The sequence below is a fragment of the Xiphophorus couchianus genome, chromosome 18, assembly GCF_001444195.1.
Source record: "Xiphophorus couchianus chromosome 18, X_couchianus-1.0, whole genome shotgun sequence".
Lineage (NCBI taxonomy): Eukaryota > Metazoa > Chordata > Actinopteri > Cyprinodontiformes > Poeciliidae > Xiphophorus > Xiphophorus couchianus.
The window spans coordinates 20,604,127-20,624,752 of NC_040245.1; the positions used below are offsets into that span (position 1 = coordinate 20,604,127).

At 38.6% G+C, this 20,626-nt stretch overlaps 1 protein-coding gene across 6 annotated transcripts in view; it reads right to left on the minus strand.

Annotated features, from left to right (window-relative positions):
* Nucleotides 1-309: 309 nt before the first annotated feature.
* The window catches only part of arhgef12a (Rho guanine nucleotide exchange factor (GEF) 12a), a 56,866-nt gene continuing 36,549 nt past the window's right edge, over nucleotides 310-20,626 (minus strand). For 5 of the 6 annotated variants that reach the window (XM_028045591.1, XM_028045590.1, XM_028045589.1 and 2 more), the window contains 36 exons: nucleotides 19,789-19,838; nucleotides 19,515-19,572; nucleotides 19,244-19,416; nucleotides 18,937-19,014; nucleotides 18,131-18,250; nucleotides 17,650-17,757; nucleotides 17,003-17,128; nucleotides 16,087-16,188; nucleotides 15,857-15,967; nucleotides 15,675-15,773; nucleotides 15,389-15,431; nucleotides 15,157-15,262; nucleotides 14,869-15,006; nucleotides 13,758-13,790; nucleotides 13,022-13,136; nucleotides 12,838-12,937; nucleotides 10,773-10,967; nucleotides 9,215-9,356; nucleotides 9,101-9,133; nucleotides 8,859-9,010; nucleotides 7,310-7,456; nucleotides 7,135-7,220; nucleotides 6,111-6,236; nucleotides 5,899-6,013; nucleotides 4,769-4,869; nucleotides 4,516-4,593; nucleotides 4,315-4,390; nucleotides 4,019-4,186; nucleotides 3,483-3,570; nucleotides 3,315-3,392; nucleotides 3,122-3,216; nucleotides 2,833-3,033; nucleotides 2,511-2,747; nucleotides 2,211-2,437; nucleotides 1,611-1,686; nucleotides 310-1,519 (listed from right to left, as the gene is read on the minus strand). In XM_028045591.1, coding sequence (XP_027901392.1) covers nucleotides 1,509-1,519; nucleotides 1,611-1,686; nucleotides 2,211-2,437; nucleotides 2,511-2,747; nucleotides 2,833-3,033; nucleotides 3,122-3,216; nucleotides 3,315-3,392; nucleotides 3,483-3,570; nucleotides 4,019-4,186; nucleotides 4,315-4,390; nucleotides 4,516-4,593; nucleotides 4,769-4,869; nucleotides 5,899-6,013; nucleotides 6,111-6,236; nucleotides 7,135-7,220; nucleotides 7,310-7,456; nucleotides 8,859-9,010; nucleotides 9,101-9,133; nucleotides 9,215-9,356; nucleotides 10,773-10,967; nucleotides 12,838-12,937; nucleotides 13,022-13,136; nucleotides 13,758-13,790; nucleotides 14,869-15,006; nucleotides 15,157-15,262; nucleotides 15,389-15,431; nucleotides 15,675-15,773; nucleotides 15,857-15,967; nucleotides 16,087-16,188; nucleotides 17,003-17,128; nucleotides 17,650-17,757; nucleotides 18,131-18,250; nucleotides 18,937-19,014; nucleotides 19,244-19,416; nucleotides 19,515-19,572; nucleotides 19,789-19,838 — 3,992 coding nt within the window. In that variant the 3' untranslated portion in view covers nucleotides 310-1,508. The remainder of the gene's footprint in view (nucleotides 1,520-1,610; nucleotides 1,687-2,210; nucleotides 2,438-2,510; nucleotides 2,748-2,832; nucleotides 3,034-3,121; nucleotides 3,217-3,314; nucleotides 3,393-3,482; nucleotides 3,571-4,018; nucleotides 4,187-4,314; nucleotides 4,391-4,515; nucleotides 4,594-4,768; nucleotides 4,870-5,898; nucleotides 6,014-6,110; nucleotides 6,237-7,134; nucleotides 7,221-7,309; nucleotides 7,457-8,858; nucleotides 9,011-9,100; nucleotides 9,134-9,214; nucleotides 9,357-10,772; nucleotides 10,968-12,837; nucleotides 12,938-13,021; nucleotides 13,137-13,757; nucleotides 13,791-14,868; nucleotides 15,007-15,156; nucleotides 15,263-15,388; nucleotides 15,432-15,674; nucleotides 15,774-15,856; nucleotides 15,968-16,086; nucleotides 16,189-17,002; nucleotides 17,129-17,649; nucleotides 17,758-18,130; nucleotides 18,251-18,936; nucleotides 19,015-19,243; nucleotides 19,417-19,514; nucleotides 19,573-19,788; nucleotides 19,839-20,626) is intronic. The other variant, XM_028045592.1, reaches the window with a different exon arrangement.

Genomic DNA, 20,626 nt, shown 5'->3' on the forward strand with positions numbered 1-20,626 from the left:
ATTCCCAAATCTCTAGACAGGTAAAGCTGGTAGAGACATACCCCAAAGGTGTTGCGACTATAATTAGAGAAATGTTGTTTTGCAAAGCTGATTTAGATATGTATTACCTACGTAAAATCAAATACCTATTCTTCCACTTGACAATTATACTCAATGTTCTGCTAGTTTATTCCATAAAATCTGACTAAATTACATTAAGATTTGCTGTTGTACCATGGCAAAATGCAAAAGGGTTCAAATATTATTACCAGGCGCCCTATCATTCCAATACAAGAACCATCTAGAAAACAAGGAAGAAAATATTTTGACTTCTTTTTCAATGTGTCATGGCACCTTTTATTTTGTAACATTATGAATAACCTTCCAACTTGATCATTGTACACTATATGATGAACTTCATGACATTATTAGAAAATGTGGGCAGTCAGATCAGTATCACCAACAGTAGCAGAAGGAAGCAGCATTTCTGTCAGAAGCTGATACAGAGAGAGCATGACCGCTCCTTGTAGGAGAGGGTAACAGAGCAAGATAACCAGAGGCACAACAGGAAGCATGACATATAGAGTGTGGGAAGGGATAAATAAGCATGAGCACCACTCGGCTGCTTGAAAGAGGAAAGAGATGACACCCAAAAAGGTTCACGGGGGGCAGGGGAGAAGTCACGCACACAAAAGGAGAAAAGAGTAAGAGGGGAAAGAAAGGAATCAGCACAGAAATGCAACAGGACCAGATCAGAGCCTAAAAACTCTTCAATCTAGTTAACACCAGACTTAGAATTTGTGTTAAATTCTAGACTTTAACAATGTTCAGGAGTTTTAATACACTGGATTTATCCATCACTCGTGCAACTCTGGCCTCTATCAGTCAGGATATAGTGCTACCACTCATCAAGGTACGCTAGAGCACTTGTATACTAGCGTGCACTCAGGCCAACCATGTGTGACCCAACCAGGATAAGCAGCTAAAAAGGTAACACACCATGGCCAAAAGCATGCAAACAATTTGGGAAACACTTAAAAAAAAATAAAAAGAAAGAAAATAAATACATCTTGGGAATAAAAAAAAATCTTAATACATTATCTTAAAATTTTCCTTTTCTTGTTTGTGTTTCATATATATATATTCTAAACACACATCTTTGTACATTTTGGTATAAGTTCTCTTTCTTGCAGGGAGTTTAGAGGGGAAAATTTGGTGTTCAATGGTAGAAAGGGGTTGAGGTTTTCGGGGGGCAATCCCACTTCCCTGTTCGCCTTGTGCTGAGAAGGGATGGCCTGGCACCACACCAATAAATTCTCCCTTCAAAAACATTTGCTTCACACTTAAGTCTGTTATTCCCTGCGGTGGCTGTGGGTGAAGGAAATAAAAAAAAAAAAGAAGAGCTCAGCAGTCAAAGGACAAGCTTATACGACGTCCAGAAAGTCCAGGACTCGAGAAGAAAGAACAGACGACGAGTCGGTACTTCTTCCATGGTACCAAAGTCAAAAGCTGCGGCGTTGACATCCACACTATCTTTTATCTGAGTAAAAACAACATTGAATGGAAAATTAGAAAAAGGGAACAGAACAGAAATGGTTCAAAGTGAAGGATTTACGCTTAAACGTGAATACCTTTGTTTCCATCTGTGTCTGTCGATGACCTATCTGTCCTTTGGCGTATTAGATTATTGTACTTGGTCTCAACTTCCTATAAAAAGGGAAGAAAAGGTGTCGCTATGTCAAACTATGTTTGACTATGACCTACTATTATTCAAGGCTCAAGTCTCCTACACATTTTTCAGGTCAATATTGATATTTTGCTACACTCAAATTTACAGTTATCAGTCTATTTTCGAGCAAACAGACAGGCTGGAATGATTGGATGGAAGAACAGCTAGATCATAGATTGGTAAATAATTAAGTTAGTCAGGAAGATAGATAGATGAATAGACGGCGAGATGGATGGAAGAATTCATCGTCTATTTGTTGTTATTTTAATCGAATACTGCATTGTCATCTCATTCAGATGGAGAATAGAGTCTGGAAACACAAAACCTTCTCCATACTTAAACAGACCTGGATAACAGGTCTGTTTAAGTAGATTTTTAGATTTCTAAATCTAAAAAAGATTTAGAAAGTCTTTTTTTAGACTTTCTAAATCTGCGTAGGAACCCAGGATTAAATGATATGTTGAGGAGCTGGAAATACATAACGATAAGTAATCTTGAGTACCTTTAAATAGCCGAGGCTGGTCTGAAGATGTCTAAGGTGAGACAACACCTGTCTGCTGAAAGTGGAGAGGCTGCCGAACTGTGACGTTGAAGAAAATCTCAAATTGATGCCGGAGTCGGCCGCACAGCCTTGTGAGGTCCTCAGCTGTTTCCCTTGGGTTGATGCCAGGATGTCGTCGTCTGTGCTGCTCTCCCCTTGTCCTCCGTAACCCTCCAGGACTAAACATCCTGCAGGCAGAATCAAAATGATCTACTGCAAAGACACATTTTTTAAATCAATTTTCTACTTCCTTGCACATACCATAATCTTCAGGAGAATCAAAGAATCCAGTGTCCCCTGACCCCAGGTCCTGAGCCAGGTCCTCTGCCTTAGAGGTGCCCTTCTCGGAGCCGTTGTGAGTCATCACCTTTGCGCGGTTGTCTGTCGGCGTCCGCAAAGAGGTGGTTCTTAGGAGACGGGCTCCTGTGGAACGTTTGGTTTGTTGTGCTGCCTCCTGGGACATCAGCTGGTTCACCAGGACTTGCTTTAATGCAGCCACTGAAGAAACCAACAAGTAGTAATGACTGGCTTTATAATTTAAGAGCTCAGAGAGTTAATTTCTTCATGTATCCAAATGACTTACATGTTTTTAGTGCTTCATCTGCCCTTGAGGGGAACACATCGAACGAGTCTCCTTCTCTGTCAACTTCAGATACTTCACACGAAAGCTCTGGGTCCAGAAAACCTTCCTCTTCCTCCACGTCTGCCTTTTCTTCCTCAAACGGGTTACCAGCAGGTAGAGAACCTTGCAGGGTACTTCTAGAGGCCGGGCCGCTCTCTTTATCTAAAGATGGATGATTGCAGTTACACAGCTGCAGTGTGGATGGAAATGTTTTCCATGATAGGCAGTAGAAATGAGCGGCTTCAGTTACCTGTGGACTGTGTGCTGCCAGTGGATGTGCGGTCTTGTTCTCTGCTCAGTCTGGAAACACCTGCTGTAATGATCTCCACGCCATCTCGCTCCCCACTAAGACACCCACACAGACAGAACCTTAACTCTGTAACAAGCCGAAACCCTGGTAGCTATCTGATGAGACTGGATTATAAAACGAAAAGGAAGCATACTCAGTCTGAGGTAACGGTATGATGCTGTGAGGTTTGACCTTCATCGTATCGGCTCTTTGGGAGATCAGAGTCTGCCACCTTGTGTAGGAGGAGAAAAATACTTTTCGGTAAGATAAACAACCGTGGCAAAAATGTCAAATGAATCCATCGCAAGGAAACTGGACTCACATTTTCTGATCTGAGACTGTGGGCGCCATGAGCTCGTAAATCTGTGCAACGTTATCAGACATGGAGAGAACGAAGAAGGACTTGTTGTCTGGCAGGAGAGAGAGTGATCAGAGGCTTTAAGGTTAGATTGTTTATGTTTCTATCAATGGAGCTTAAGTGTAAATCTGGACAATAAATTGCAAATGTATTTACAACCACGAAACATAATGTTTGTGTTGGGTGTTATTTTTTCCTTCTTCAATCTCGTTAAAAACCTGTAGATGTAATTGTATCGAAAGGTGATTCAACCAAGTAGTGACTCAAAGGAACTGAAATAACTGCTTTACTCACACTGCATCACATTTTGCTTGTCTATCACATGTAATCCCAATAAAATCCTTTAAAGTTCATCTTATGAAGTGACAAAACGTAAAAAATACAACAGACATAAACCACCAGATACCGATCTCTTATGATAAGGTTGACCAGTTACACGGGTTCTAGGACTGTTCCTACAAATTTCAGTAGCGGAGAGTCCGGGGAGATTGTAAACTGACCTGTAGCCACAGAGCGCACCAGAACAGTGCTGAGTTTAATGATGGGGCTGAAGGTGTGTTTTGTATCTGGGGTGCCTGCCAGGATTTTGCTGTGACATTTTAGGATCAGACGCTCGTCTTGTTTCTGTAGCAGAACAAGGATGTCCTCCAGGAGGAGCGTGTACAGCTCTGAAAGGGAAAGACAGAATGCATCCTTTCACTTTCATACATACACATTTTTGTAGTAGAGTTACACTGCGGGTTCTATGAAGAGCATGTTAATATTTAATGTATTAAAAAAAACAATCAGTGCAAACCAATAGTTTTGTCCTTGTTCATTTTCCATGATAGAGGGCCCTCGTGAATCAGTGTCTTCTTGGTCAAATCCAGGTTCTGATGGATGCACAGCAGAAAAAAATAAATAAGTGAGATTTAAGGTTTGTGGACCTATTACTCATATGGTTTTATCCAGTGCATGTTTCACAATGCACATGGTGGTGGATGACAAACAAGTGCACCTTTAGCTCAAGGATCACTGGGTTGTCTGTCTGCTTTAGAGAGGAGAGGTCCAATCTTCTCTGGTAGTCCTCTAATTTCTGTAGGAATAAACAGAAAAATAGGATGAGTAAGTGGTTTGCTAAAGAAGATTGCTATATGGAGAGAGGTTGTTACTGCCAGAAAAACTAAAGAACTGTCTCCTTCCTCCAAATAAGGAAACTAAAGGAAACACATGAAGAAAATTTAACATGATAACACATTTCAAAAACCCACCTGTTTGTCCTCAGACTCTTTTAAAGCCTGGTTGACGTGACTAAGGATCTTTCTACAGCAGTCTGCTGCCTGCTTAACTTTGTGCTTCTCCACTGGATCGTCTGAAAAATATTATGACACCAAGCAGTAAGGGCTCTGGTTCCTTGGGGAGCTTCCAGACAAATTAATACTTCCTGTGTCCATTAACACAGGAAGTATTAATGGACACATAATTCTTAGAAAATATAATAAAGCACGGGAGGCATTATGCTCCTATAAGAGCTGGTCATATTTTATCATTAAGGCTTTCTCCTCATGTGAGACCCAAACTCGTGCTAAGAATAAAATGATGGCCCAAATAATTGGTGCCCCATTTCCGGAACTGGGAACTCACTCTGCAGGACTATTATAATGATAATCTGTCTTCTAGTCTCAGTACTTCATTAATAGTTGGTGTGTTGCAACAAAATTACATTTATCACCGCTTTACTGAAACTCAAGAGCTGGTTTTCAATATTAATCACTTTTTATACTGTATTAAAATTTTAAAATAAACATTTCCTTGTTTTTTATGCTGGATTTACCATTTTAGAGAATCCAGAATGAGTACTACATAACCCTGCAAATATATAGTACACCAGTGTTATCTACAGTATATCAGTTGTATTGGTGAACTTTTTATCTTAACAGACAGTAGCTGACTATTCCAAATATAAATTACCAAACATGTTGCTCAATTTTAACCCAATTTCTGTTGCCTAAATATAAACATTTCAGTTAAATTCTTATTAGATCTCAAATATAAAAGCTGCAAACAGTTTTTGGTGCCAAACTTTCTTAATATGAACATTTCTGATTTTACTTGCAAACTAAAAACAGAAACAGCTTTACTAGATATAGAACAGACCACAATGGACATCAATTGACAGGTTTCTAAACAATCTTCTGGTCCAAACTGGCAATTTGTGTTCTTTACTTAATATAATAATCCCAAATTAAACTAATCAAAACTATTCAAAAAATAAAATTACTGCAATTTGGTTAATTAAATAATTACCAAAGCCAGTTAAAAGAGGAAAAGCAGCCCATAAACCCACAGACTAGAACATAATTAGAACATGAACAAAAAACCTGTGTCAGCATGACTGCACCTGTGTATTTGACAATGTTGTCTAACAACAAGGGGTACTTGGTGAGCCGCAGCATCTCAACAGGAATTATGTCCTTTAGCTGCAGTCTTCGACACTGTCTGTTACTCTCTGCCTCCTAAAAATAGACAAATAAAAGTCAGGAGTCCTTACATAGTGAAATATATTTTGGGGAAAAAATACCTGTACAATGTGGTGAGACGCATCACAAGTACCTGAATGAATGAGGTGAACCTCGAGTCTTTCTTCTGCTTGGTCTTGATAATCTCCAGTGCAAATGGCTGGTTACTGCAAAATGTTCCCACTGCCTGCTTGATCTTCTCCTCCTCGGCACCACTGAACTACAGAGCAGAGATGAAGAGGAGCTCAGTTGGTCAGAGGCATTTGTAACGGAAATCTTTTACATGAGCAGCTGACTCCAAGAAAGTGGCCTGACTTATGTCCTTCGACCACAGACAGCTTAAGTTTTAATGTGGTACTCGATCGATGCTCAGACCTCCGGGGACTGTTTGCCCTCCTTATCTCCCCATACAAGGGATTCAGACGAGCCTGCCACTGGATATTTGACTACCTCACATCAAATATGTCAGGAAAGCCATTGAGATGTGTAGATGTTAGTCAAATCCAGGCCATCTTCTGACATCATTAAGAAACAAGGCTGCATTTGTTCTCCATGGTGGAAACATTCCCTGTTACTAAGATAGGAAAGTTTCCTATTGGGCTAAAGATTGTTTCTGTCTGGAGTTTTTTTTACACTTAACTCAAAGCAGCTGATATTTGTAAAGGTTAAGGATTTCTAAACATTCATAAATAAAAATCTCCCTTTTTGTTCCTTTTTTAAATCAGAGCTTATGAGTAATACTTAACAAAAGCCTGTTACAGGCTGCAAAATAACCCAAAAGAGACAAGCAGTGCAATAATGCTGTTTTTTTTTTATATCAAAGCATATTCAAGTATTAGAATGGCTCAGTCAAAGTCCAGATTCTGTGGCAAGACTTGAAACAGTTGTAAACTGCAAACACTGTTTTCTTTTCATTTGACAATTATGGCTTACTTTCAATTAGTTTGACACATAAAATGCTCATAACAGACTTTGAAGGCTGTTGTTTGAAAAAAAAAGGCATAATATCAACTGTGAACATTCCCTGTGTCTGTGTGCACAGTTTGTTTCAACTATATCATTCAAGCTGTGACCACAGTTTAAAAAAAACGATACCAGAAGAAACAATTTTGACTCACCCACGAGAGCAAGTCGTCCCCTCTTAAATCTATTACCAACGAATCATTTCTCTTCCGTATGGCTGCCATTTGCTCAAGTATTGAAACTGAAATTCAACAAATGTATCGTTAAAGTGTCTTATTATGAATTATGAATTAAAGTTACAGAGTACAAGAGTTGTTTTATTGGGTGTACCATGCAGCTGCAGGACCTCTTCCAGGTTGGTGAAGATGTTCTTGATGTCAGCAGGAGGAAGGATTGCGTCTTTGGAAAGCCTCTGGTAGAAGACGTCATCCAGAACTTTCAGCATCCCTACATGTGCACGCTCTGTATAAAACAACTCTGTGGACGACATGAAAGTAGTTAACTCAGCAGAAGATTAGATAGTGAGTACGTACACTCTCATAGTGACATGCAAAAGTATTCATATCTCTTGATCTTTTTTTCTTTATAAACTTGAATGCGTTTTATTGGGATTTTATGTTATACTCAAAAACAAGGTTGTTTATAATTGTGAGGTGAAATTACAATGATACAAGGCATTTGCATTTTTTACAAATTAGGACCTGAAAGGTGTATTTATCCTCCCAGCTTCATCACTTGCTAGAACTATTTCTTGCTGCAGGCTTTTTGGGTTTTGTCCACCAGCTTTGCAAATCTACAGACTGACATTTTTGGTTATTCTTTTTTGCAAAAATAGCTCATTATCAGTCAGACGGGATGTTGGGCACTTTAGAAAAAATTATCTAAACCATTCAATTTGTAGATCAACTGTTTGCTTAGGGTTGTTGCTGCTTGAAGGTAAACCTGCTAGCCAGTCTCGAGCCTCCGATAAGTTTTCATCCAGGATTGCTCAGCATTTGCCTTCATTTAGCTTCCCAGTTTTCCTGTCCCTGCTGAAGAATAGCATCGTCACAGCACAATGCTGCCAAGAGAATGTTTCACTAGCTGTTTTCAAAGTTCACTGTCCTTCTCAGAGAGTGATTTTGAATTTGAACCAAACAGTCAAAATTTGGCCTCATCAGACCAGAGCACCTTGCTGTATTGCTATTAGGAATGACTCTGGTCTGTCAGCGAAGTGCACAGTAATTACTTTCTCCTAGATAATTTTCCACAAAGGCCAGATTTATTGTGCGCACAACTAATATTTGTCTTGTTGACAAATTCTCCCACTATGGAAGTAGCTCTCTACAGCTCCTCCAGAGTTCCTAAGGACTTCTTGGCTGCTTCTTTTAATAATTCCAACCAATCAGTTTAGTTCGAACGGCATATCTCGATGTGCTTGCAAGTGTATGAATCTCTTTCCATTTTCAGATATTGGATTTAACATTGTTCAATTGAAAAGAAACGTTACTTTATCAAAGACATTATAAATATGTACTAGATGGCATTTCTATTTTGAAAGCTAAGGAGTTTAGATTAATATTGCTTTCTTTTTTCAGATTCTAGGACAAAATGAATCCTGTCGGTTTTTTACTTTGTTTTGTAGAGTCCAGCTGAGGCTAACCGAGTGAGCCCTTCCCATAAATATGGAAAATGAAGGAAGATAGGTTGCCGACTTAAAAACATAAAGCACATATTGCCTTTATATTTGCACACAATATTATTTGGTTTTATAAGAGTCACAGTTGAGGTGCCAAAGAGCCCTGCAGTAGCATGTGAAATCCCAGTAAAATACATTTGTGGTTGTAATAAATTAAACATGAAGAAGACTTATGGACCAATGGCTGCTGTTTGCACTCACCGTTTATAACTTCTTGTCTCTTAATCTCTTGAGGCCTGAGTCCTGCAAGGACCTCTCGTCCCACCAGCTGCTGCCAGTTGTGGGGATCAAGCTCAGAGTCTGTCCCCTGATCATCCTCGCTCTGGACATCTCCAATACCCAGTGCCTCAAGTCTAAGACAAGAATAAGGTAACCTTTCATTTCTCCCTTTACCTTTCAGATTAATCCCAAACACCAAAGTCAAATGGATCTGTTGCACTCACTTTCTAACCGCCTTTGGTGTCCCGTCATGAGCTCTAAAATAAGATTTAGTTAAATTAATCAATGACAAAAATGGGAAATTGTCTTCATTCTGATACAGAATGCGTAAAACACACCTGTCACTTTCTCTGTCATCTTCTGGTAACTTCTCCATGGGATAAAGCTCAGTTGAATCAGGGAAAGCTAATCCATCCAGAGGATCAGGCTGAAGACCGTCACTCAGCCTGGAGGGGGCTGATGTTGGAGTCCCACCTGAAACTGAACCGCATACATTAGCGTACCTTGAAGTGTGCTTACGCCGTACACCGACTTAAATAACTTCATTTGTAGTCAACAAAAGGGTCACAGAAGGAGAGAAATTTCAACAGGATGGTTGGTAGAAGTCATCAGACTGGAGTTAAGATTTAGGGTCTGATTGTAAAAGATCCCAGATAAAAACGGTATGCACAATTAGTGGGCCCATGGAGCTGAATCTACAGAAAATTGTGCATGCAGCTGATTACAGGTGGCACGGTGGTACAGACCGTCCTATTAAAATGAGGATTTTGGCTGTAATTGTGGATGGTGTCGGACGACAGAGTGGCCATAAAAGAAAGCTGAAAATAAAACATGGAGTTGGCAATATACTGGTAATATCAATCATACTACATTTCACATGGTAATTATATTGTTAATTTATTTTCCACTGTGACAGTAGCGTGCTTCTGTATATGGTGGTACAAAACACCAGTGAAAATATTTTAAAATCCATCAAAAATAAAGCTTTAAACAGCTTTATTCAACTGTGCAACTCAACAACACCATGTGTGTCATGGTGGTTTTCACTTTGCTTTAACTGCATAAAGATTGCCAGGAGTACAGCTGCATTAATCTGTCCCACGCAGACATTCTTTGCCCACACAGTTTTTGGAACATGCAACACACAAATATAATCTGCACCACCCTTTTGTGGGATATATTTTTTGTGGGCATCCTGACATAATGGTGTTATGCTGCCATAAAGTGATAGTTGTAATCCTGCAGCTCAAAATTGGCACGATACAGTTCCATAATGTTTGGAGTGACTCAACATAAACTGTAAAGTGTAATAGCTGCAACAGAATCATCAGTTCAGAGTTTGCTTGCTGAAACTCTCAACTGTTTCAGCAAATTAAAAATGCTTTTTAATTTTGCCTTTGGAACTGCTTTGCTCCCTTTCCCAAACACAAATGGAAGTTGTAATAATGAAGTTGAAATCTGTTCATTGGTTCACAATTCCACCAATTTGAAGGGAATTTAATTTGGTATCACACCAAAAGACATCATGAAACAAACAATTTGATATTAACGTTGAGATTGGATTGTTTTTAATTGCACTCTGAACTCTATTTTTGCAGTTGGTGGTGATTTGTGTAGCAAAATGTGAATGATTAACTTTATATCAAGCTTATTCCTATGCTATCTCAAAGACTATATTTCGGCATGTACATATATGTTGGTTCACTATCTCAAAGCGTAGACATGAACAGCAGAATGTTGAAACTATGACCACTTTACCAAGTGGCTACAAGGCTATTAAACATATTAAACTTCCCAAAAGTAAAGGCTATTTTATTATGCTAAACTAACAGAATGCGGCAAAACTAGGATCGACAATCTTAATATTCTAATTAAATAGGGCACATTAAAGCTCACCAATATCAGCGTCTCGGTTTGCATCCACACTGTGGGTGGCGTTACTTGGAGATGAGACAGACAAGGAATGAGTGAGTTCGGGGCCCTCACTGGACTGGCTGCCCTTCAGACGACTGTTATCCATTAGCTCAACCGCTCCTAGCGTTGGCTGAGACAGCTGTTTCTGAGGCCTGGGGCGATTTTCCAGGTTTTTGCCTGTTGTGTTAAAAGTTGTAAAAAGAGAAAGAATATATATTGAGTGCCAGTCTTTTTTTTTTTTTTTTTTTACAATTCACACCAGATAAATATATTCAGTCTTTAAAGAGTTACATAGCCATTTTTCCCCACTGATGATAATTGAATCATAATAAGCCTTTCCTGTTTTAGGTTTAGGTTTCTTTATTTGTTAAATACCAAAATAACAAGAAAATAATCTCCATCCTTTCTTTATATTCTGAAAATAGCTTAAGTGTCCTTAGAATTTGTTAGAATTGCCTTTGAGCTATCTGATTTGGGTCAAATGTTTTGGTGACCCTTCCAAAAGCTTCTCACAATAGTTTGCTGTTTTTTTTAGCCCATTTCTCCTGACTGAACTGGTGTAGCTAGTTTTATAGGCTGTCTTGCATGTACACACCTTTTCAGCTCTGCCCACAAATTTTCTATGGAACTCATATCAGAGCTTTTTGATGACCAGACCAAAAATTGCATGTGTAGTCAGTAATTTGCAATTGTAAATTGGCAGAAAGCTTATAGATATTGTTAGCTTAAAGAGCCATCAGTTCCTGATCTTCGATCGTCATGCTGTTGTCTTGAGATGTCGCTTTAATAAAGACATGCAATGTTTTTCTTTACTTACAATAAAACCTGTATTCTGAAATGCAGCAATCCCTCTTGCAGCAAAACACCTGCCAACAGAACTTCACAATTGAGGCGCTCTTCTCTGGCTTATAAATATCTTCACTTTTCTTCCAAATGTAACAATAATTACTATGGCCAAGTATTTCCACTTTAGTTTTATTAGACCACAAAATATCTCTCCAAAGCATAAGGCCATTGTGCTTTGCAATTTGAAAATATAATCAATTTTTTTCTATGTTACTTTTGGAGTAATGGCTTTTTCCTTTCCAAGTGTCCTTCAGCCCTTATTGGCACAGGACGTTTTTCACTGTGCATAATGTCTTTCTCTTACCACCTTGAGTCAGCATATTTACAAGATACTCTGTTTTTGCTCCAAAACCATGTTTTAGGCTTTCACATTAAAACATGGTTCTCTCTGGGACACAGAACCAGTCTTTGTCTCGTATGTTAACCAGACATTCCCATTGTTTTTATACTGCCTGTTTAAGGGACTACATCTGAGTAGTTTTAAGAACACCACCGATCATTGAGGCTGTTTAGAACAAATGGATTCAGTTTGCAGGCATTGCAGTGTGGAGAAACGGAAGAAGATCATGTGATTTGATAAGTTCAGAGTTATTCTGTCCTAGAGTGACGGTTGCTAAGGTAAGAAGAGAGGCACATTAAGTGATGTACCCATCATGCCTAGCATCTACCTTACAAGCTTGTGGAGGCAGCACTATGATCTGGGGTTGCTGCACATAATCTGCCTGCAGATCATCTGAATATACTGAATGACCAGGTTAGTCCATCAATGGATTTTTATCACAGGCATATTTCCATGATAATAATGCCAGAATTTATCATGCTCAAATTATGCAAGAGTAGTTAAAAGATCATGATACATCATTTTCACACATGGATTGGCCACCGCAAAGTCCAGACCTTAACCATGCTGAGAATCTGTGGGATGTGTTGGAGAAGAATCTGCACACCAATCCGAATCTCGCTTTCTATCTTTAAAATCTTGTCCAAAAAAATAGCAAAAAATCATTGCAACTCTGGCCGAAAATACAAAGCCACACAAATCATAATCTACCAAAGGGTATTGTATTTTTTATGTATGTAAGCTTCCAAATAAAAATATTCTGGCAATTAGCAGTAAAGAAATTATATGTATGATTATATATGGTTTCAACTAGATCAGACAGCCTTCAAAACACACATACACCCAAAATCAAGCACTTACCTGCTGCTTCGATGCGACTGGGTCGGCGCTGAGGTACAAGATTTAAAAATTTCTTTTTTAATCTGTCATCAACTTCTTTATCTGTTTTAATACTTTTATGCTTAAAGAAAAGGAGGAGACAAAGCGTTACATGCTTGTTAAACGTAAAGGAGAACGTTTGATATGCCAGAAGCACACGTGGTACCTTCATCTTAGGGAAAAGACGGTTCAGACCCCGTTTGGACTCCAGATTTCGAGGCTCCTTAACCCTCACACCGAGGTGCTTCATGTATGTATAGATAACAAACTGTATTGTAGTGCTAAAGAAAAATAAGAAGAGTTAACATGCAAGTTTGGGATTTGTAGTTTAACAAAAAATGAGGCAACGCTTAATTGTGAATAGCACGTGTATGCATATTGCGACTTGTGCCATATGTCATCCCAGTCCTCGTACAATTTCTAGACAACCCATCTGTGCAGTGCTGAGACCATATGGCATATCAAACAAGAGTGTTTCAATCAGTCACACTTTTGAATAATTTAATATAAACACACTGCATAAATTACATGTTCTCTATAAGAGTCTGCCCGGACGCCTTATTTGTAAACTGTGGGAGATGCAAATCGGCGCTTTAATGGCACAAAGGAACTTGTCAGAGTTGCTCAGTCGCCGTGGGAGAAACATCACAGACATATGGTCTTAAGTTCACAAATTACTATTTCTGACATAGTTCATTTAACCCAAGTCTGCTTTTAATGCCTGATTTTACAGAATCAAAATGTTTAAAGACAGAAGTGTTTAAACATTCTTTTAGCACAGTCTTTCACTGTGCTAAAAGACTTCTTAAGTTTGAGACTCATTCATTCAAAAGCAACAATACACCTCTCAAATATTCATTTAATTAAGAAATGTATACTTGTGACAGCATGAGATGTCTTACCATTTGTCTTCCTCTGTGGTCTGAGTAGTTAAACTGAAAGGCAAAAAAATATGATTGAACAAAAAGAGACATGAGTAGTATATTTCTGCTCAACAACCCCAATGACCTTTCATCAAAATTTATTTATATGGATACATTTCCAGTCAGATGTTTACATGCACTCATCTTTTGCATAAACATCATTCCAATTATGGGCTTTAATTGCTTTAAGGGAGAAACAATTTTACATAAATGAACTGGATGGGTTCTGTCATGAAAGAATTCTTGGGTGTCCATGCATCATTTGATGTAATATATACCACCACTAAATTAAACAGCAATTCTCAAATATATGCATATATAAATCTAATCTTCTGATAACTAGCGCTAAAGTTCTTAGCGTTATTTCAACTTGATATTATTAAGGACTATTAATTTGTTGCAAATGATCAGGATTGCCTAAAGAGGAAGCTGGGAGTTCCTCTTTGAAAGTAGAACAACGATTTGTTTCAGTCTAATTTGGATTGACAGGCTTTCTGCACATTTTTCATGAGGGAGCTAAAGATTAGAGACTGACTCAAATTTACAGAGCTCTCAACCCTATAAGGCAATTTAAAGTATTTATTTTAAAAAATCACCAGTAATTTATGAGCTCTTTCTACAGAGATCACATTTTGAAGATAAAACCTTGTTAATACAGACTGCATGCGAGAAGTAACGTGGATGGATGAAAAAACTGCCTAACTGCGCCTCAGGCAGTCCTAACTTCAACTGGTGGCAGGGTCATGATGAGAGTCTGTCTCTCTCTACTAGAGGTCCTCGTACAAAGCACAAAGCGGACAATATAATATGATTATATTCGGCCAGAATACTGCCAGAGTGTTGATGCTGGTTGCATTCAACCAAAGATTAGTGCTCAAATATTTGAGTTTTTATGTGTGATTTCAAACTCTGTAATGAAAATGAAAAAGCAAATTCCAGCTTTTAAGATTTTTTTTTCTTTTTCGGTTCTGTGATCATTTCAACTAGGAAAAAAGACATCTCAAATACATCATTAAAAGATCTACGTTTACAATTTTTAATGACTGCATGTCAACGTCAGACCGGAAAGTCAACTGAATGAGCGACTCACAGAATATCATCTATTTTAGATATGATGTTTTCAGCGTATGAACGTTCTCGCTCAAGCGTGACACGATCTCGGACTCTCTCTTGGTCCAGTCTGGCCAGCTCAGCTTCAGCCACCGTTAGGCCCATATTGCGCTTCTGCCTGAAATTCAAAGCATATTTTTATCCATGAATCGCTGTAAAAACTATTTGTGCACTGATATTAACAATTCACAGTTTGAACTTTAAAACAGTTTACTTAAGTAGCTGCCACGTTAGAAAGGACTACAACAGTCAGAGCGAACAGGTTTACCTAAAGTCCTCGAGGTGTTTCTCAACGTCAGCTAGCAGAGAGTCCTGCAGTGTTTGAACATGTTGCCTATTTATTTCCTCTGGTATGAGCTCCGTCCGCCGCCGATCTTCAAAGAAAAAAAAGAAAACTCTTTAAATACGCTAAACATAAGGTTAAGAACTCACACTCAAACAAAAATGATCAAACAAAGCAGAATATTCACCAAGTTTCATAAGCACAATGACATAATTACCAAGATCAGAGGAAACAGATTCAGGAACAGCAACCTTTAAATTCTGCAACAGAAAATGTTTTTAAGTCATTTAGTTGCAATGATGCCCTATTAACATATCAGTGCCATAATTGATATAAATGAAGGGGGGTATGGCAGAGATTATGGTCATGTTTGGCTAAACATGTGACTGATTCAGAAAAATCTAACTATTAAATATTTAATAACAAACATGTTAGAGTAATTTTAGTAGCATTCAACAACTGTCATGTAAAAATGTAATTCATGTTCAACGTGAGCAACTCACTGCTCCCCGGTCCATAAAAAAATTGTGGAGGTCCATGAAAACCCGTCGGGTCTCTTTGGAGTTGGTCTGCTTGTAGAGCTCGGTATGGAGGTAGCACAACTGAGAACCGGATCATTAGGATTCACTTAGAGGATGTCAGGTTGCATAAAAACAGATAATAACCGCGCTTATGAGAGTCTCACCACAGGAGCAGGTTCAAACTGAGAGATGACATAGTGCAGAAAGGCTGCGAGGTGAGCAGGGCGAGACTTGAGCTGCTCAATACTGTTAAAGCTGTCACACTGGCCGTTTGTCTGAAACACACGCACGTCCTTCTTTAAACTTCCTTTTACAAGGGTACATTTGGGTACAGATGTTTATAGTACATCTGTAATGTGTGACACTTAAGTTAGAAGCCTGTAAAAAAGCCCACCTGCTCTTGGTCTCGACCAAAATAGTCATCTTCAGCTCCAATAATTTGCGAGATAACGCGAGAACAGGAGGGACTGCTGAGTGCGGAGGGTGACAGAGAGTCCTGTAAAAACAAACAAAAAAAAAAAAACGATTAAACATATTAGTCTCTCTACATTGAAACTTTTCATACATTCATTATAGGCATGAATCTCCTTTTAACTCCCTTTTCCAGGTGAAAATGATTATGTAACACAAAAACTGGTTGCAAAAGTTTGAATCTAATCTGGATTTTCTCTAATCACACGTCAAAATTATACGTACAGGATCAAGTCTGCAAAATATATTGCAAATACAACATTCCAATATTAGTCTCAGCAATATTTATATTGCAAAGCACTATTTAAAATGCAGCAATTGTTGGCTAATATATGTTAAGGGTCATAAACTTGCATCTCATGTGCTAATGTAATATTTGGCAAGTTGGACAGTCTCGTGGCAGTAAATCCTCACACTTGACACTAATGACAATACCCAAAATGCTGAAGGTCACAGAGTGATGGAAGCACAAATGAGAAGAAGAGAAAAAAGAAAATAGGCATCTATCACAACTGATCTCATTATTGTCAATAAATACTAATATTACTGCAATCACAAGACTTTCTAATATTGTTCAGCCTTATGTACAGCCACAGCCATATTTGGATAAACGGGCATTATCAGTCTGAAGAGAGATACTTTGTACTGCCATTAGCAAATGGCAAAAAGTTGGTTGAACAACGAAAGTAAAGAGCTACATTCAAACTGTCTAATTTCACCTTAAATCTACAGCTAGTTGGGTGAACTTAGTCATTTAAGGTCCCTAAAACAAGTCTACACTGTTTTTTAAACAAGTAAAGCAGGCTAACTGCACATGGATTAGTGATTAGTTCAATTACCAGGTCAGTGGTGTCCTCCGTCTCTGGGGAGTGGCAGGAGTTGAAGCTGTTTCGGGGTGTGCTCTTTGGGCTGGGGTAGGAGAGCTCTTTAGGACAATGGCTTTCTGGAGTCGCTGGTCTAAATATCTGGAAACAAGATGGAAAATAATGAAGCATTTTTAAGTAATCCGTATTTACTAAAGGAATAATAAAATACAGAAATAATACAGTTGCAAAATACTGCAACTGGTTAAAGTTACAGTATTTTGTATCTTCCAGGCACTTAGTGCCATTTTGTAGCACAATAAAGTGACTGTGTCACCTTCAGTTGTTATTAAAATGTTGCATAAATCAATTATGACTAAAAATAAATTTGACTAATTTGATGCCTTGAAATTGACCTCGTCTTTATTAGTGTCTTTACTACTTAAAGACACTCCACATTATGCCATTAACAACTGTTTGTAAGAGCAAAACTCGCAGTATGAGAGAATAACATTACAAAATAATACAAAACTCAAACAATTGATTTTACATATAGCAACCCCTCCAATAATATATTTTATCTGCATTCTGTCAAACCAGCATGTGAAAGTCAATGCATGCATTTAAATTACTCTGTAAATATGATGAGCATTTAATCACGATGAATGAAAGTCAGTACTTACAGGAGAGCTGCTCCAGGATAGATCTGTGCTATTGTCTGCTTTAGGGGTGTGTGCGAGATCCGTTTCGTACACGCTACTGTCGTCTGCATCGCCACCTGAAACAGCCTCCTGCAGATCCATGCAAGACTTGTTACAATTTTCAAAAGTCAAAAGCTGGTCACCATCCAAAGAATGTAACACGTTAATGTGAGAAAACTAATGAGTAAAATGGTAGATTTATTACATTTCCGGAATGTAATTGGCATGAAGCAGACTGACATCCAGAAACACTTTAAATAGCACGAGAGATGCAAAACTCTCTGCCATGCAGACACAAAAGAGTGGCTTCCCACAGAGGAAGCTTAATCCTTTGATGAGATTAGGATGTCTGGAATGATCCCCAAATGTGCTACAAAAAATTATACAGAGACTGCTGGGATATATCTGGTAGATCTATGTCAGTAGATTTCCTGTTTTCTGGGCCAAATATGAAAGTTGGTACCTGTGTTGTTTCAGTGGACTTTAAGAGCTGACCCTGCAGCTGAGGAATGTGTTTTTTAGCTTCCTGGATGTCCTTCAGTAGTTTGGGGGAGGGGTTCCTGCTGTACTCCTCTTTCATTGCCTAGACAACGTGAGGAGAGTAATCAAAACAAAAGACAGGTATAAGGGTACTTATGCACAAATAGGCAAATACGCACATAAAAAACTCGCAAAAAATAATCACACAACTTCTTCCGATTCTGTCACACGATAATTGCATAAATCTATATAGTGCAAAGTAGAACACAATTATGGAGAGGAAGGAATGGAATAGATGGTTTTCACAGTTTTTATTACAACTAAAAATATTTTTAAAAATGTGTCATGCTTTTTAATTTACCCTCCATGAGTCATGGTTCTGCAGAACCACATTTTGTGCATTTTCAGCTTCCAGTCTCACACATGCGTCTCTTCAAACTTCAGTCATTTTTTGCTCAAACTCACTCAGACTGAGTGGATACTGTCTGTGACCATGAACTTGTAATTCTATATAATTGGATTTAGGCATAGACTTTGACTAGGCCATCCGAGCACATAGAAATACTTTGATTCAAATCACTTTATTGTAACTCTGGCTCTATGCTTAAGGTTCTTGTTCTACTTAAGTGGAAGTAGAACAAGTGATCTTGAGAAAGTATTAGGTTGCAACATTTCTAATCGAGGCTTTATACACAAATGGAGCTAAGGGTCAAGTAGAGTAGCTCACTACCAAGGAGACGCCAAGCTTTAAAGTAAAACACAGTAGATAACAGCCATTATTATGCAAACCTGTAGATCCTGCTGTTCTTTTGAGAGCTTCTTTTGCAAGACATCAGACCTCTGGTTGCAGGCACTGCCATTTTCTTCCTGAGGGTTGAAAAGGTGGTAATTGATTAACCTAATTCTGCTTACTCAGTGGAACCAGTGCTATAAATTTACGTGAGGATCATACAAAGGCAGATATGACAAGCATTCCAAAGATTTAACGCATCAATTGAGATATGTTATAATTGCGAGATTGGACATAAATGCAGAATCTGCAGATATTTTAGTCAGCACGGTAATAGAGTGATAATAAATTAGATATCTTTCGTACCCATGATGATTGAAAGAGGGAGAAGCGGTCCTGAGGACTGTAGGGGCGCTCTGTTGCTGGAGAGTTTGGAGAGGATATGCTAACACCCAAGATGTCAGGCTCTGCTTCAGGCAACGGGATCTGGGCTAGTCCTGGAGGGCGCCCCAAAACCGTGAGCGCCACGTAGGAGCCCGCTAGAACAATAAGACAGAAGAATTACACAATATCATCTTCAGCTTTATTCTGTTTATAAATGTGTTTTTTTGGTAAAAATATGTCCAGAGGAACTAACATTTGATAAGTTTCACTACTTCTGTGTGGTTAGAATGTGTGACAAGGGTCCCGTTAACCTGGAAGACAACAGCAGCATAATTACTAGAAATGAAAAACAAACAACAACAAAAACTTTAAATGAGAAGCCAAGCCGAAATGTTTGACAATGAAATATTCTCTGAAAGTGAGCAGCAGATGACACCTCATTTCCAGCAGGTGGCAGCATACAGCCCCTTTACTGCACCGACATTGTGACACTTGGGTTTATCTTCTGTTTCTTTAAACCACATTACCTTGATGATCCTGTCTCCCGTCTGAACACCTGCCCGCATTGCAGCCCCATCTGGCAAGAACAAAGGAGAAAGAAGCAATGATTTGACTCAAGAGGGAGAACAGAAACACAACAAATAATGATCCTGTCGAAGGAAAATAACAAATACATCTCCCTGGTTAAATTGTTGAAATTTCTATACAACAAATATTTCACATTGTCTTGGCAGACCAGATGAGGCAAAGGGCCTCTTTTAGAAGACCATAATAGTAGTTATATTACAAGTAGGACCTGTTTCACAGCTCCACCCCAAACAAGGGGATTTAGGCAAGAGACGGGTTATTATAGGAGCCACGTCTGACTATACTCAGCAGGGTAAAGCTAGTGTAGTTTGTAAATCCAAAAAAAACAACCACCAAGGCTTGGCAGTGGCCATTAACTGCAGCAAAGGTCCTAAAAAGGCTGTGGGTAAACATTCGACCATTACAAACAGCTATTATCTATTATATTTCCACAGTACTTGCTTACTAAATGTTGTTGGTCTTAGCTTAACCTCACACCTGATAATAAGGAAGGCCAGAGACAAACTTTTTAAATTTTGCATCAGTTCTCTTTACATTGCCCTATCGTCTAATTGCTTTGTTCATATATAAAATAATACATTTATTCTTTGAAGTTGAGTTTCTATAAATGTAATTAGTACTATACGACTCCCTGCTTTCCAAGATTATAAACACAGGTAAAGGCCTATTTCTCTTATTGAATGGCCACTAGACTAAACAAACAACAAAACTATCTTGCCACCTCAGTGAAGAGTTAGGAAGGTAAATATCCAAAATGCAACGTCAGAGAACTCCCAA